This window comes from Mustelus asterias, chromosome 1 (genome assembly GCF_964213995.1).
Source record: "Mustelus asterias chromosome 1, sMusAst1.hap1.1, whole genome shotgun sequence".
Lineage (NCBI taxonomy): Eukaryota > Metazoa > Chordata > Chondrichthyes > Carcharhiniformes > Triakidae > Mustelus > Mustelus asterias.
This window is the reverse complement of record NC_135801.1, coordinates 115,606,957-115,623,045: the sequence shown is the minus strand read 5'-3', so window position 1 is coordinate 115,623,045 and position 16,089 is coordinate 115,606,957. Positions and strand designations below refer to the sequence as shown.

General features: G+C 41.5%; 1 protein-coding gene across 1 annotated transcript in view; it reads left to right on the top strand.

Annotated features, from left to right (window-relative positions):
- Positions 1–482: 482 nt before the first annotated feature.
- kdr (kinase insert domain receptor (a type III receptor tyrosine kinase)) overlaps positions 483–16,089 on the top strand; it is a 76,832-nt gene continuing 61,225 nt past the window's right edge. The window contains exons 1-4 of the mRNA XM_078217277.1: positions 483–845; positions 9,480–9,561; positions 11,211–11,416; positions 14,481–14,605. Coding sequence (XP_078073403.1) covers positions 782–845; positions 9,480–9,561; positions 11,211–11,416; positions 14,481–14,605 — 477 coding nt within the window. The 5' untranslated portion in view covers positions 483–781. The remainder of the gene's footprint in view (positions 846–9,479; positions 9,562–11,210; positions 11,417–14,480; positions 14,606–16,089) is intronic.

The following is a 16,089-nucleotide window of genomic DNA, read 5'->3' as shown; positions in this document are numbered from 1 at the left end:
GTCGTTGCTTGGTTTGTGCCAAATAATTACAGATAGTAATAGATCCAGATTAAAAGTTAATGGACTTTGTACAATTAATTTGTTTAAATATTTGTGATTTGGGCTTTTCACTTCCCAATAATTATACTAAAGGAGCGCCGTGTTACATAACTGCAGCAGTAAGATAGGTTTACTTTCGCATTTTGGAGCTTTTAGATTTAGATATGATCTTATTTTCAGTGTTGTGTGCGGATGTTGTTTCCATTCATTTTTCAATACGCGTTTTTAGTGCGAGCTTGTTTTCTGCTGGGTGATCTGAAAGATTTACTATTTAGTGTTTCTCAGTCAACTTCGTGATTATCTTCCTTTCTAGATTGTTTGGGGTATTTTTTTTCTTTTTTGTTACAGGAGACACTACGCCCTCACGTCACGTGACGGGTGGATCAACTTTCCCAGTTTGGAACCGCCTCCTGTATATAATCAGCAAATTGCCATCTCCACTTGACACTCATCCAACCGAACCCAAAGTGTGATACCTTCCTTCTCGGGGACGGCCTGGATTCCAATAGCAGCTCCTAGGATTATCGCTTTAGGCGACCTTTGCCGAATTCCTTTGCATCTCCAACGAATGAAAGGCGATGTTAATATGTTACGCGATTTGGGTCGACGATAAACGAATAAGACTGTGAGGCTGGAGAGCATCCCATAATTTATTGAGAAAACAGGCGCCCTTGGAGCAGCGGCTGCTGGAATAATCCATTGGAGGTCAGGACAATCTGGACCCCGGGCTTCCCATTGTGACATGTGGAAAACAGGACTGTTCGCGCTGGTGGTGTGGCTGCGGATGGGATTCTCTGAAGCAAAGGGTGAGGACTGTTTGCAAAGTAACATTGCAATATTGTTGTTGTGTAATATTTAATGGCACCAAATTCAAACCGAGGAATTCCAGTTGTAGGACAGAAAGGGGTTTGGTATTGCGAAGGCGAATTAGTTTTACAAATTAGTGAAAGCATATTGCAATCGAGTTTTATCGCGCACCGGAATTTAACCCCTTGTGAGATTTAATTTCGTTTGAGACTAAACCCTGAGTACGAGGTGTACAAATTAAACAGAGTACAGACGGTGGATTGTTGCGATTATGCTGAACCTATTGTGTGAAACATCTGTTGGATCCAGGTGTGGAGGGTCCGGTCTGCTACTATTGAAATTCCACTGAACAGACATAGCTGCCAGCTTCACCCTAACAGGTCACTAGCAGGCAAGGTCCACCTTCTCACTTTAAGAAGCGGTCTGACAAGCCTCTCCTTCAAATAATTCCCCAGGTTCTGGTTAGTTCGAGTTGCAGAGTTCTTTAAACAGTCACACAGTCTGACAACAGGTAGAATTGCAGGAACACTTTATGAAGCAAGGGGCTGGGATAGAAATGCTGGATGTGACTGTTTATGATCGAAATGATTATGTATGGACCCTCTGCTCAGGGAAATACTAACAATAGTTAATTCCTTACAACAGACGGAGGATTTTAAGACAAAACTTTGTAATCACCTTCAATGTAAAACGCAGTTGGGCACCGGGTTGCTGGCCACATCCCATCCAATCTTCCTCATTCTCCTGCTGAAGGGCTGGAGAAAGTTGAGCAGGGAACCGGCTGTTTTATACCCACATTCATTTATGTTAAGGAGAACTCTGTGCTGACGGTGTGGAGAGCTAAAGGCAGCGCACTGTAATTAACCCAAGTGGAACATAGGAGCAGGAACAGGCCATTCGGCCCCTCGAGCCTGCTCTACCATTCAACAAGATCACGGTTGATCTGGTTGTGTCTCAGCTCCACTTTCCTGTCTGCCCCACCCCCCCCCCCCCCCCACCATAATTCTCGTGTCTATCAAAACTCTAACTTAGCTCTGAATACAGTCAATGACCCACCTTCCACTGCTGTCTGTGGAAAAAAAGTTCCACACACTAATGATGGAGATTCTCTGAGATCAGTTTAGGAAAAGCTGGGTAACACAGCACTGAAATCAGCCAGGACCCGCCTCCCTCAGTGGGCCAGCTTTAACACTGGAATAACGAGTGTCTGATGTGAGAGAGCCATGGCCCCAGTCAGATGCCGATTTCAGAAAGTATGAAATGCACAACACATGCCTCAATGTCCATCTATTCCGAACCAGCACCCAGAGTATGGAGTTGGGGCAAACTTCACAGTAGTTAGCACTGCTGCCTCCCAGCGCCAGGAACCCGGGTTCAATTCCAGCCTTGGGTGACTGTCTGTGTGGAGTTTGCACGTTCTCCCCGTGTCGGCGTGGGTTTCCACCAGGTGCTCGGGTTTCTTCCCACAGTCCAAAGATGTGCAGGTTAGGTTGATTGGCCATGATAAATTGACCCTAGTGTCAGGGGATTAGCAGAGTAAATATGTGGGGTTACGGGTTAGGGCCTGGGCGGGATTGTGGTCGGTGCAGAATAGTTGGGCCCAATGGCCTCCTTCTGCACTGTAGGGATTCTATGATTCAGCTGCCCATCGAGAATCTGCTCCAGGATCTGGGGCGGGGAGGGGGGGGGGTGGTCTGTGAGACGGATTTGAGGTCTTATTTAGTGCTCACACTTCTCCAGAAACAGCCAACCAAACAACCAGTAAGGCGCAGAAAGGAAGTAGAATACAGATAGGCGCGGTGAAGCTCTATCGAGATCTGTGCAAATGAGTCTGAGCCACCATCCCCATCTCAATACGAGTAACCAAGTAACTTCAATACAAGTAACTCCAGGCAGCAACCAATCCACTATTTGTGATTCAAATAGAAGACACTCCTTAGTCAAAATAAACGTATTTGCTTTCTCTCTCTCTACATATATATACATGTATAATAGTTCCCAGTCTTCTGAACTTTACAAATATATTTCGATTGGATTCGATGGTTTACATAGTTTGGAGGAAAAGAAATTAGAACAAAATAATCTGATTTAAACCGCCCGTTTTCCCACGTATTCCTCGAAAAGGAAATTGAAAAAGGCCAGGGGCCAGAGAGGCTTTGAAACTCTTTGGACCGTTATTCACTTTTACAAGGGTTTTAATTCACTGCAGTTCCCCAGTAGCTGATTAAAGGTGAATGGTGTGGGGGGCGGGCAATCGAATCGCTGAAGTCTGCTGTCAACACGGATTGTCTCGCTGAAGTAGTTCGTGACAGACGGGCAGGAGATGTGGGAGTCGAAACAGAGGAAATCTATTACACAATAAGTGCAAGTGCCCGAGAACAGAGAGTGTTCATTCTCATGAGGTGAATCTATACCCCTTTTAAACTCAACTTAATTCCAGATTTGGACCCAGAACTATTCAGCAGTCCTCCGAAATAGGGATGCCTTCTGTTGCAATATATTGGTAGAACGATTGTACAATTCACATTTCTTAAACTGTCATTGTCATAATCGTGATGTTAGTTGGATATAAGAAAGCTATATAAAGATTGCAGTCTATGATAGAATGAACCATATAAAGAAACAGATAGAATTTTATACTGTTTAAATAATTGCACCATGTCCAAAACACTTCGTAATGTGCATTTATTTCTTTATTTCTCTATGTGCATGAATTTCTTTTACCGATCCTACAATTTAAGGAAAGATATGTGTAGAAAAAGCTTTGAAATTCCCCAAAGCGTGAGATCATCTGCTGATTGTCCAATTCATTCCAATGTTTCACATCCTTTGGAAGTCCTTGAAGTTGGGCAACATCAGAAAATCGGAACTCTGCCCACAGTTTGCAAGGTTTCAATCAATCAACTAATGCTTGACCATTTGCCCTTCATCCTGTTATGACAGAGGCTGCATAACAACATACTGTGATTTGAAGAGACAGTGTTCTTTTTATCACCCAGTATTTCAGAACTACTGCAGTACAGGATAAAGCACTCTGGATATCCCATCAGTATGTTCCTAGCATTGTTAAAGTGCGCATCCAGTTATTCAAATATTTCCTTTTGAATGTTGTGTTTCTGTGAATCAAATGGAATTCACTGCACTTTGTTTGATGTTCTTGAAGCAGTTAAATGTAGAAAATAACAATATTGTGCATTTTACTAATGGCATCAACTTGAAATAGTTTGTGGATCAGTAGAATGTGTATTTTTTTTAATACTTTTCCAATTCAATCAAATCAAATCCAATTCAGAGTCTCAACAAGTTGAGACATTTCAGATCCAGGCTGACAAGACAGGACGGGAGACCAAAACCACTCTGTCCTGGGCCTGATCAACATGAGTCAAGCTGATTGGAGAAGGGGGAGGATCCTCCTCCAAGACTTGAGCTCATTTGCATCTTAGCCAAAAGGCCGAGATGCCGCTTTTAAAAATTGCTTCATATGAAACATATGAAGCCTCAGCGTGTATTGTGCTACACAAGATCACAAGATACCTATAGAGGGAGAAAGGCGTTAGGTTCATTCTAATTCATCTATTCACTACAACATGCTTCTTAGCCTTTTGGCTAAGATCAGGTGTAGTATAGATTGGATGCTGCGCTTGGTTGAGGCCATTGGGTTGCATTTAAGCTTCATATTCATATGAAGCAATTTTTAAAAGCGGCATCTCGGCCTTTTGGCTAAGATGCAAATGAGATCAAGCCTTGGAGGAGGAAACCTCCCCCTCCTCCAATCAGCTTGGCTCATGTAGATCAGACCCAAGACAGGTGTGAAGGCCCTGTCTTGTCAGCTTGGATCGGAAATGTCTCAGCTTGTTGAGAGTCTGAATTGGACTTGATTTGATTGAATTGCAATAAAATAAAAAAAACATGACACTCCTCAGCCTTTTGGCTAAGATCAAGCGTGAGATCAGATGCAATGCCTGGTCTTGTAGCTTGGATCTGGTATGGGGACCATGAATTGGATTCAATTTGAATTATCATAGAATCATGGAATCCCTACAGTGCAGAAGGAGGCCATTTGTCCCATTGAGTCTGCACTGACCACAATCCCACCCAGGCCCGATTCCCAGAACATGACATATTTACCCTGCTAATCACCTGACACTAAGGGCCCTATTTTACCATTTTCATTCTAAGTGCTAGGCGGACTTGAAACTGGGAGTGTTTCAGATCCAAGCTTTAGGCCCGTTCTCAGGCACCCCTATTCTAAGTGCCAGGCAGACTTGAAACTGGGAGTGTTTCAGATCCAACCTTTAGACCCGTTCTCAGGCACCCCCATGCGCACTCTGCCTGAAAAAATATCAGTGATTCTGAATCGTACTGCAGAAGCCTGTGGGCGGGGCATAACGCACCCAAAAACCTGCAGCTCCGACCGGTGCCTCCAACTGTGCATGTGCAGAAAAAAAAGGATAGAATGCAGGTCCACCGCCACATCACTCCCGGGCCAGATAATGCCTCCCCCTCTCCCCCACAGATATTGCCACACCCCCACAACATTATTGGCACCCTTATCCCTCCACCCCCTCCGCTACCCAGACCGATCCCCCTTCCCCGTCACTGATCTCAGGCAGAGTAGCAGTGGACCCCCCCCCCCCCCCCCCCCCGCCCCACCGATCTCAAGCAGAGAACCGTTGGACATTCGGCACTTACTTCCTCACTAACTAGAGCGCCCGAATTGGACTTTTGTGGAGCATGTCAGTTTCAAACCAAATCTGGATGGGCAAACACGGTGTAAAGGGGGAAGTGCCGGTAAGGTTGGGCATGCAGCCCATTAAGTCAAATTAGATGCATGCAAATGCATTTAAATGGCCATCATGCCCGTTTCAGGCACTGTCCCTATCGCAGCCATTTTTGGCCTTGGTAAAGGGGGAACCGGCGCGGAGGCGGGCATGGATTGTGCTACTCGCCTCACGCCCAACTTTACTAAGTTTCCGCACCCGAAGACGGGTGCAACTTGATGGTAAAATTTGGCCCTAAGGGTCAATTTAGCCTGGCCAATGAACCCAATGATGTGGAGATGCCGGCATTGGACTGGGGTAAACACAGTAAGAGTTTTAACAATACCAGGTTAAAGTCCAACAGGTTTATTTGGTAGCAAATGCCATTAGCTTTTGGAGCACTGCTCCTTCCTCAGATGGAGTGGATATTCACTCCATCTGAGGAAGGAGCAGCGCTCTGAAAGCTAATGGCATTTGCTACCAAATAAACCTGTTGGACTTTAACCTGGTGTTGTTAAAACTCTTACTGCAATCAAGCTGACCCACACATCTATGGGCTGTGAGAGGAAACAGGAGCACAGATATCCACTCCATCTGAGGAAGGAGCAGCACTCCGAAAGCTAATGGCATTTGCTACCAAATAAACCTGTTGGATTTTAACCTGGTGTTGTTAAAACTCTTACTGCAATCAAGCTAACCCACACATCTATGGACTGTGGGAGGAAACAGGAGCACCCGGAGGAAACCCACACAGACACGGGGAGAATGTGCAAACTCCACACAGACAGTGATCCAAAGCCGGAATTGAACTCCGGTCTCTGGCGTTGTGAGGCTGCAGTGCTATCCACTGTGCCACCAAGCCACCCTTGTTGAATTGAATTGGTTTTTGGAGCAAGGAATTGGATTCGGGGCTTGCCCTGTCCCCTCTCTGCATTGGCTTTGTAACTCGGAGAAAGGAATACATTTTCTTTTCAATACAACACTCCTCCACATATTGAGTCTAAGAATCATCACCTTTAACTGTTTCTTTAATGATTCCAGGGCCTTTACCTCCACTAATCCTGTGGTGGTCCATTTCAATTAATTAGCTCAAATATATTATAATATATGCCAAGGTGTTCAAATGCAGCAATGTATGTAACACACATTACCCATATTCAATAGTGTTCTAATCTTTGTCATCTTTCCGTTTTTCATTAAAATTAAAAATGCCGAGTTAGACATAAATTATTATAATTTGTCAAAATCTATCCTATAGGAACTATAGCATAAGTCTAAACTACAGCTAATGCAAGTCAAACATGAAACTAAAATACTCTAATTAATTACACAATTTGGAGAAACAACATTTTTACTAATGAGCCTACTAATGTGATGCCAGGTAGTTATATTTCCGAAGTGCATGGAGTGGAGTGTAGTTGTACTATCAGCTTTTGGGGCAGGTGGACCCAACTGCATCTGTTGAATGTTCCATGGGAGTAATGCAATGGGAAATCATCTGTGTCACTGAGGGCGAGCATGCACTGGTATTGCACCAGTTACTGATACCCCAGAAAATATTTAAGGGCCGTGCTTTATGCTATAGTTTTAGCCCATGAGCAGCACTGCCAGACCTCAGCACCCATAAGAAATAGGTACCTTTTGAATGGCCCCTCAGCCATGTTGACTCTGGTTCTGTAAATGTGTTGAGTCGGCAGTCACAAAATCTTGACATGGCAATTTTGTTATTTACTCATGGATTTTGCTATTGTTCCTTTTTAAATTTGGACGTCATTTATCATCAGTTAGCCAAAGAGTATAATGGAGCTCATTCTCATTGAAAACTATGGATATTCTACCTCTCAACCTCTGCTAATCCCAAAAGAGGAAGGACAGGAACAGAGGAAGCGAGTCATATAGGTTGGCATTGCTGTCGTGGATGATTGAAATCTGGTGGCCCTTGCACAGCCTCAGCATTCAAATGAATAGGAGAAGTTTCCTCAATCAGTAACAGGCATCATCTAATATATCTTGCACTCAGTGATTGTCCTTGGCTGAACTGGAATGGCAATATCTCAATGGTCACACTGAAATGTTTAAAGTTTAAAGTTTATTTATTCGTGTCAGTAGGCATACATTAACACTGCAATGAAGTTACTGTGAAAATCCCCTAGTCGCTGCACTCCGGCTCCTGTTCGGGTACACCGAGGGAAAATTTAGCATGGCCAATGCACCTAACCAACGCGTCTTTCAGAATGCATGGCGAGTGCAGAGCTAAAAATATGGATGGCCTAAGTGAAAGAATGTGCCATGGATTCTTGCTCTGTGATGTGTCATCAGGCTTACAATAACAACTTTTAAGAGTCATTTCTAGGCAACACTGTATAATTAAGCAAAGTATAAACATGTTTATGCTGGCAACATTTCAAAGAGGAGCAATTTTCTTCCTCACCTGTTGCTAGCATCTGGCCATGGTTAATGACATATTCGCTCTTTGTCCTATCTCCATCCACCTACTCTTATAGTGGCCTTCAGAGAAGTTATTCCCTGCTCTGGACAAGTACTGCCCTTTCTCTTCAGCACCTCTTGCTACAGGACCTTCAAAGGTCTATTCTGGAAGAGTGCTGTTCATCATCATAGGCTTGATGAAGCCATTTCTATCTTTTAGCAGCAGTACAGTTTTAAGATTAGTTTGCAAGGGATGTGGACAGCCTTTAGTGTACCTCTGTGCTACATGTGCTGTACGCTGATAGCACCACAAAATCATGTAAAAGAGCTGACTTCATATTGTAATATGAGCTTAACTCATAGAATTAAAACTGCAGGCAGCACTTCACTCCCATTGCCACAGTATACTGTGTGTGAATGATGAATCCTCAAGCTGCAATATTTTGTCACTATGTAATAAAAGAAGTTAAATAATTTTAAAAGTCCTTTTTTTAAAAAAAAGGCCTAGCTCCTTTTGCAGCCGTAACTGGCATTCCCTAAATATTGCTTTGGTGTCACCATGTTGCCTCCTGAATTAAGTTTGTCATGCAGCCAACCCTCTTCTGGTATGTTCTTATATAATGGGTTCTGCTAAAAAACGTTTGCTTATTAGGGCACCATATTTTCCATTAATTAAATTGATAATTTGCTTCATTTGTTTTAAATGAGATATTGTGCAATTACTTAACTCTTGGCAGAGTCAGGCTTTATTCATTGAAGTTAGAGCTAAAACTACGTGTAATTAAAAAAACATGCATGCAAATTTATATGGGATTTGTGGCCCACATAGTATATGCAATATAGATGCACATTTGCTTTGTTTATTGAAGAATTTGTGATAGAATGTTCAGATAGAAAGGTTTATCATAACTTCATGCAGCAAATGTACTACGATTTATTAAAGACACTAACAATGTGATCAGTGAATTGTCATCCTCATTGTTCTATCACAACCTTCAATCTCCGGCTGGGCCTTCAAATATTGTAACAGACATAGTCTCAATGACAGGAAAATACATATTTGAAAGTATAGTTTTGCAAGGTTCCTCAGGGGAAACAGTCTTTGGACCCTCCCTGGAAGAATTTCCTTCCTATCTCCCTCCAACAGTAGTTACATATTTTCTAGTCCTTCCTGACTACACCCTCGCACACTATGCATAATGCAATGGTAATTGACGGCTGATACATGGACAGGTTTCTATTCAATAACACTAATAAAAGAGTGAGGTGGCAAACAAAGACAACTTATTTTGGCACAAATCTTCACTCACAACAATTGTGGGAGCATTTCAGCCATCAAACTTACTTCAGCATTTCTATAGTCAGCTAATGTGCACAAGTGTGTTCACTCTATTTAGTTTCTACAAATGTTTCTCTTAAAAATTAATCCGATGTTTTAATTTGCAGGCTCCTACCCATCCCCACACCTCAGCATCCAGAATAAAGAACATGTAATTAATGCAAATGAAACTTTAATAATTACTTGCAGGTAAGAGAAGTTTCTGCATTTTACCTGACATAATACTTTTGGAGTAAATATATATCACATAATCTTGTACTTGATTTGTATATTTGTGCGTAAATAAGTGTGTATTCCTGAGCATCTATTCTATTCTATAATTTTAAGTCAATCTATCTTTCTAGTTACTATTATGCATACCAGCTATGACCTAAAGTTACTACTGGCAATATCAATGGGCACAGTTAAATATTTGTAAGATTCTTTTAACCTTGTATAAATGAAGATAATTCAAGATAAAGAAGTTAACACTTGTGTATAATTCACAGTGTAAGCATTAAGTTCATCGATGTATTAAAACAGTCAGATATCGACCATTTCCAGTTTTTCTGTACTAAAATGTATTGATTAGCTATAACGTTGAAAAAAGTGAGACTTATAAAATTTACTATAGAAAGTTCGCAATCACCTCTAATCATTTTTGAAGCAGGCAAACAGGAAAATATAAAGTTTTTAAAAAACGTTTATTCATTAGTCACAAGTAGGCTTACATTAACACTGTAATGAAGTTACTGTGAAAACCTCCTAGTCACTACACTCCAGTACCTGTTCGGGTACACTGAGGGAGAATTTAGTATGGCCAATGCACCTAACTAGCACATCTTTCGAACTGTAGGAGGAAACCCATGCAGACTCAGAGAGAACGTGCAGTCTCTGCACAGATAATGACCTTAGCTCGGAATCAACCCCGGGTACCTGGAGCTGTGAGGCAGCAGTGCTAACCACTGTGCCACCATGCCGCCGTGCCGTGATGTTATCATTCATAGCTCATAGTCCATGTTGCATTTCTGTCAACAAGGGTAGCACATGGACAACACTTTATGAGTTAATTTAATTTTTCCCATGATCTCTCACTAGGAAATTTACTAAATATCTCAAAATATATGTTTAATGAATTTGACACTTTTTTGTTGGAACTACTGAAATGTTTTCATTTTCTGCATAAAATCGGTACTGTCAATGGATCGATTACGATGTTTCAAAAAATATCAAATCTGTGACTGATTTCTTCCCTGGCTTTCCCCTTTGAACTGCCTGCTGCCAATTCATCTCACCAAGCTGACCATCTCACTATATGTTGATACACCTTAAACAAAGAGCTATGAATAGCAGAGTGCATCCCCAAGGCGCCTCACCAGGGAAAGCTACTGGTTTTAGCATTACTCCATGAAGGCAAAATAGTTCTATAACATGCTCTGGAGCTACCTTTCTTTGCAATTTTCACTTTAAAATAGTAGTGAAAATACAACAAATGTGTATGCAACTGTCTTTAATTTTTTTTAATTATGGGACATAACCATTCATAAAATAACCTCACTGTGTAACACTATGATCTATTATATTCTAAATAATTACTCATTATTTCCAATTTAAACAGTAATTGCAACCCCATCCTGAAGAACCTCTTTCTGTAAATTATAATATGCCTGTTAAATAATAATTTATATCCTGGATTTTGTTCCTTTTTGGAAACAGAATAGGGAAAAAATGAATAAAAATCATTTTGTTAAATGAGATTTTATCATCATTTGTGGTTAAGCAAAAAAACAAATGAAAAGAACTTCATGCAGCTCTGCATTTCTAACCAAGAGTATGTTGCTTCTGAATGTTTGCTGCAGTGGACGTGAGCCGTTGGAATGGTCATGGCCCAGGAATCACAGTAGCATGGAGCACAGGATATCATTGAGTGACTGCACCAACGGGACTTTGTTTTGCAAAACTCTTATTCTGACAAAAACCATTGCAAATGATACGGGGACATACCGATGTTTCCACAAGCATTCTATGATGCAAATAGCTGCAAGTATCTATGTCTTTGTTCAGGGTAAGAGAATTTTTCTTAAAATGTCATTATGCAACAATGGGAAGAAATTTGTTGTGTAGGTTCCAGTAAACAGCAAACATTTCCACCTCGTTAGTCCTCTAGAGGTCACTTCTTCTCTGTTTAGTGTCTAAGTATTCCCATGTAGTAATTTAAAAAGGTAACTAATGAAGGAAAAAGTACAACCAACATTTTAAACTTAACATTAGAAGTAATAGCACAAGTGTGAGTAGCAATAATAGCAAATGAATTCAATGCTTGCGTATGGAAATAAATACAAACAGAGCTCATTTTCAATTGGTAACATTTTCTCCAGTAGGTAGCATTTCAATTTAAACTTGTATTTCCTGCAGCATGTGGATTCATTCTGTTTTACTCTTTGATCTCAGGGCAATGCCTCGTTTGTGGGAACAGATACAGATCCTTATCAGACGCCGTACAAATGATCACCTTTGCTTCCACTGGAGTAGTGTACCCACAATAAAGCCCACCACATGCTGGGGTTAACCTCCATAGGGTTCCTGTTCTTCGACTTCCAAAGCAATGTGGTTAAATGCACATTGCCTGCAGCACTTCCTTCTGTCTTACCGATCAGACAGAGCTATAATGAGAAAACAGACCAATTTCCTGATTGGTGTCCTTCACGCCTTGCATTTTATGTCTGTCATACTATTATACTTCAGACAATTGTGAATCAACCTCATACAGTGATTTAAAAAAAATAAAAGAATGCAATTCTCCTGGAGCTATAATGCTTAACCAAAATTACACTTTTTGGGGAATACCTTATAAACGTAATGGGAAAGATGTTTTGTGCTTTATTCAAAGCTTTTTGGTCAGTAGACCTTATGCAACTCACTTACTCAAATATTTTGTAAGATAGCTCATTTTAAGATGAAGCATACAACAAATCCATCAGTGTCATGTAAATAAAGAAAGCGTCTGTAATGGATATAAATGATCTGAGAGAAAAAGCTCAAAATTTGTTCTCAGCGTATGTTGACATTCTTTTAGCTAATGCCTCAGTTGCATACCCAATAGCTCCATTGTACGTAGCTGATGAGATGCTGAAGAGGTTATTTGGCTAACAACACATTTTTGAACAATTTTGAAGCGCCCATAAGCTTTAGAATTTTTGGTGCCTCACTGGAGCTTAGAGATGTTGCAAGAAAATATATTGATTGATTTGCAATTGTCAATGCGGCTTGTAGGTGTTCAGGCTGATACAAAGTTCCCTCAGAGACTTTATGTAAATCTATCTTGCTACAATGTTTATTAATTGACTGATAATATAGATGGTTGCTTACAAGCCTTTTGGAACTTTTTAGTCCAATACTGACATTTACTGACATTTTTATACATTTATGGTTTGAATGTGTATCAGCATTGAAAGTAGACAGGTAAACATTTGTCAAATGTGAATGACAAATTGCCTCATTGTTCTCACTGAATTTTAGAGGCAGCTTAATTAACTTTCAATTATTTGATGGTTACTTCATATGAAAATTGTTTCCTTAATAAGGGGTGGCACGGTGGTTAGCACTGCTGCTTTGTAGCGCTAGGGATCTGGGTTCAATGCTGACCTCAGGTGACTGTGAGGAATTTGCATGTTCACCCCGTGTCCATGTGGATTTCCTCCAGCTGTTCCAGTTTCCTCTCACACCCCAAAGATGTGTGGGTTAGGTGGATTGGCCATGCTAAATTTCCCCTTAGTGTCAGTGGAATTAGCGAGGTAAATACGTGGGATTATAGGGATAGGGCCTGAGTGAGATTGTTGTCGGTGCAGGTTTGATGGATCGAGTGGCCTCCTTCTGTACTGTAGGGACTCTTTGATTCTATGAACATTCAAATCAAAAAAGAAACATTAATCAAACATTTTAGGCCTGGTTCTTCGAGGTTCTTCTGCCTGCACTAATTCTAGTGAGAGTCCGGCAGATTCCATCATAAAACAACATCAACCTGGTTGCTTGGCAATCTCCTTTTCTGGGCTTTTCCAAAAAGCCTTGTAAGATGTGGAATAATTTCCCACGCCGTCCAAGGTCAGTGATATGAAAAGGCTCCCACTGGGGCTATTAGGTATGGTGTGGGAGGGTGAGGGCCTTCTTACTCTAGAGGTTTGTGTTTTCCTGGCCCCATGGTGGAAAGGAGACAGATTTTTTGGCTGAATGGGGCAAATGTTGGTTTAATGCTTGTGCATGCTCCTTGACTCAATACAAATTAGTAGGCTCCCATTGATTCTGTGTGGTCAGCGTGGTCTGCTATAATTGTAAATCTGTAGGCCCTTAACTCTTTTTCCTTTCTCAATATTCCTGCCTTGTGGCACAATCTTTGAAGAAGAAGGAAATAAGGATTTTCTGAGTGATGGATCTTTCACCCACTATGACCAGTATTAATCCATTTCATTCAACCCATGCATTCTTTGCAAGGCCAGAATTAATGACTTTCCTTTTCCAAGATGAAATAACTACAGGAATGTTTTTTTTTATCGTGAAACTGTGAATGTTGAAATGCTCTTGATGTAACAGTCTGAAAAATGGCAAAGTTGCTGCCTAATGTGGTAAACTTGTGAAAGCTGACATGCAATCCAAACCTTAAGAATGGGAAACCAGTTGAACACCAGTAGAGCAATCAAAAAACTATACATCTAGCACCTTTCCACATTAAGTCAAATGGACTTCTCCTCCTAAGCCCAACCAGGAACTATAGGCATTGCTTGGAATTTCCTGGCCCCCTCACAGCAGATTTCCCGGCAGCGGAGGCAGTTTGCCAAGGGTTTTGGTGGGATCTTCCAGTCCCACCAAAGTCAATGGCCATTTGCGTTGGTCGCCAGCTGCGCCACTGAGGAGTCCGCCTTAAGTGGGACTGGAAAATCCTGCCGGTGGGATGGGTTGGAAAATCCTAGCCATTGTTTCAAGTTTCTTGAAGGACTTTGCAATTATATTGTTCTAAGGATTTAATTTAAGTCATCAGCACCTGTTGATAGCCTAAAATGTGTTCTAGAAGCATCTGCCAGTTATATCAAATTACTCCCCTTCGGGCCTAAACAGATATGTTATTTACTTTTTAGACTATAAAATTCCCTTTGTGAATTCCTATCCTGGGAACCCAGAAGCACTGTACATAATGGAAAACAAGACACCAGTCGTTCCATGCAAGGTTTCCATGCCAGATCTTAATGTGACTCTACATACGGTAAATATAATTGCTTAAGTTGCAATGTATAACTTCATATAATTTGTCACTCCCATGCTGTAAGTTAAGGCCCAGGCTACAGTGAAAATAGGTCTGTTTGAACGCAGCACTGAGTTTAAATCGACATGCTGAATTCAGGTTTCTCTCAATCCCTTTCCCCTACCAACGAAATGGCATCTATTAGAAATTGTGGTAGGACTTCCAAATCCAGGTCCCACCCATCATTGTTAAAGGTTCCTATAGTCTCCATGCAAAATCCATCCCTTTGTATTTACAATATAGTTTACCTTTTTAACAGCCATGTTATTCAAGATATGAATGTGCATAGATATCTAATATAATGGTGTTAATAGTGTGATCACATTCAGGATAATTGTTTATTTATCTGCATCATATTGGAATACTGGAGCCCTCTCTGAAATGGGAATGAAAGTAACCATCAGCTAAATCAAGCATTTTAGGATACTGTACAGTATTATACAACAAAACGTGTTTGACGAATTTACTGGATTTTTATGAAGATGTGACTAGTGCGGTTGACAGAGGGGAACCGGTGGATGTGGTGTTTTTAGATTTCCAGAAGGCGTTCGACAAGGTGCCTCACAAAAAGTTGCTGCAGAAGATTAGGGTACACGGAGTTGGGGGTAAGGTGTTGGCATGGATTGGGGATTGGCTATCTAACAGGAAGCAGAGAGTTGGAATAAATGGGTGCTTTTCTGGTTGGCAGTTGGTGACCAGTGGCGTGCCGCAGGGATCAGTGCTGGGGCCTCAACTGTTTACCATTTACATAGATGATCTGGAGGGTATCAAAGTTTGCTGGTGACACGAAGATGAGTGGGAAAGCGAATTGCGTGGAGGACGCGGAAAGTCTGCAGAGAGATTTGGATAGGCTGAGCGAGTGGGCGAGGATCTGGCAGATGGAGTATAACGTTGGCAAATGTGAGGTTATCCACTTTGGAAGAAATAATAGTAAATTGGAATATTATTTAAATGGAGAAAAATTACATCATGCTACTGTGCAGAGGGACCTGGGGGTCCTTGTGCACGAGTCGCAAAAACTCAGTCTGCAGGTGCAGCAGGTGATCAAGAAGGCGAATGGAATGTTGGCCTTTACCGTGAGGGGGATAGAATATAAAAGCAGGGAGGTCTTGCTGCAACTATACAAGGCACTGGTGAGGCCGCAACTGGAGTACTGTGTGCAGTTTTGGTCCCCTTATTTGCGAAAGGATATATTGGCCTTGGAGGGAGTGCAGAGAAGGTTCACCAGGTTGATACCGGAGATGAGGGGTGTAGCTTATGAGGAGAGATTGAACAGATTGGGTCTGTACTCGTTGGAGTTTAGAAGGCTGAGGGGTGACCTTATAGAGACATATAAGATAATGAAGGGGCTGGATAGGGTAGAGGTAGAGAGATTCTTTCCACTTAGAAGGGAAACCAGAACTAGAGGGCACAGCCTCAAAATAAGTGGGGGCCGGTTCAGAACA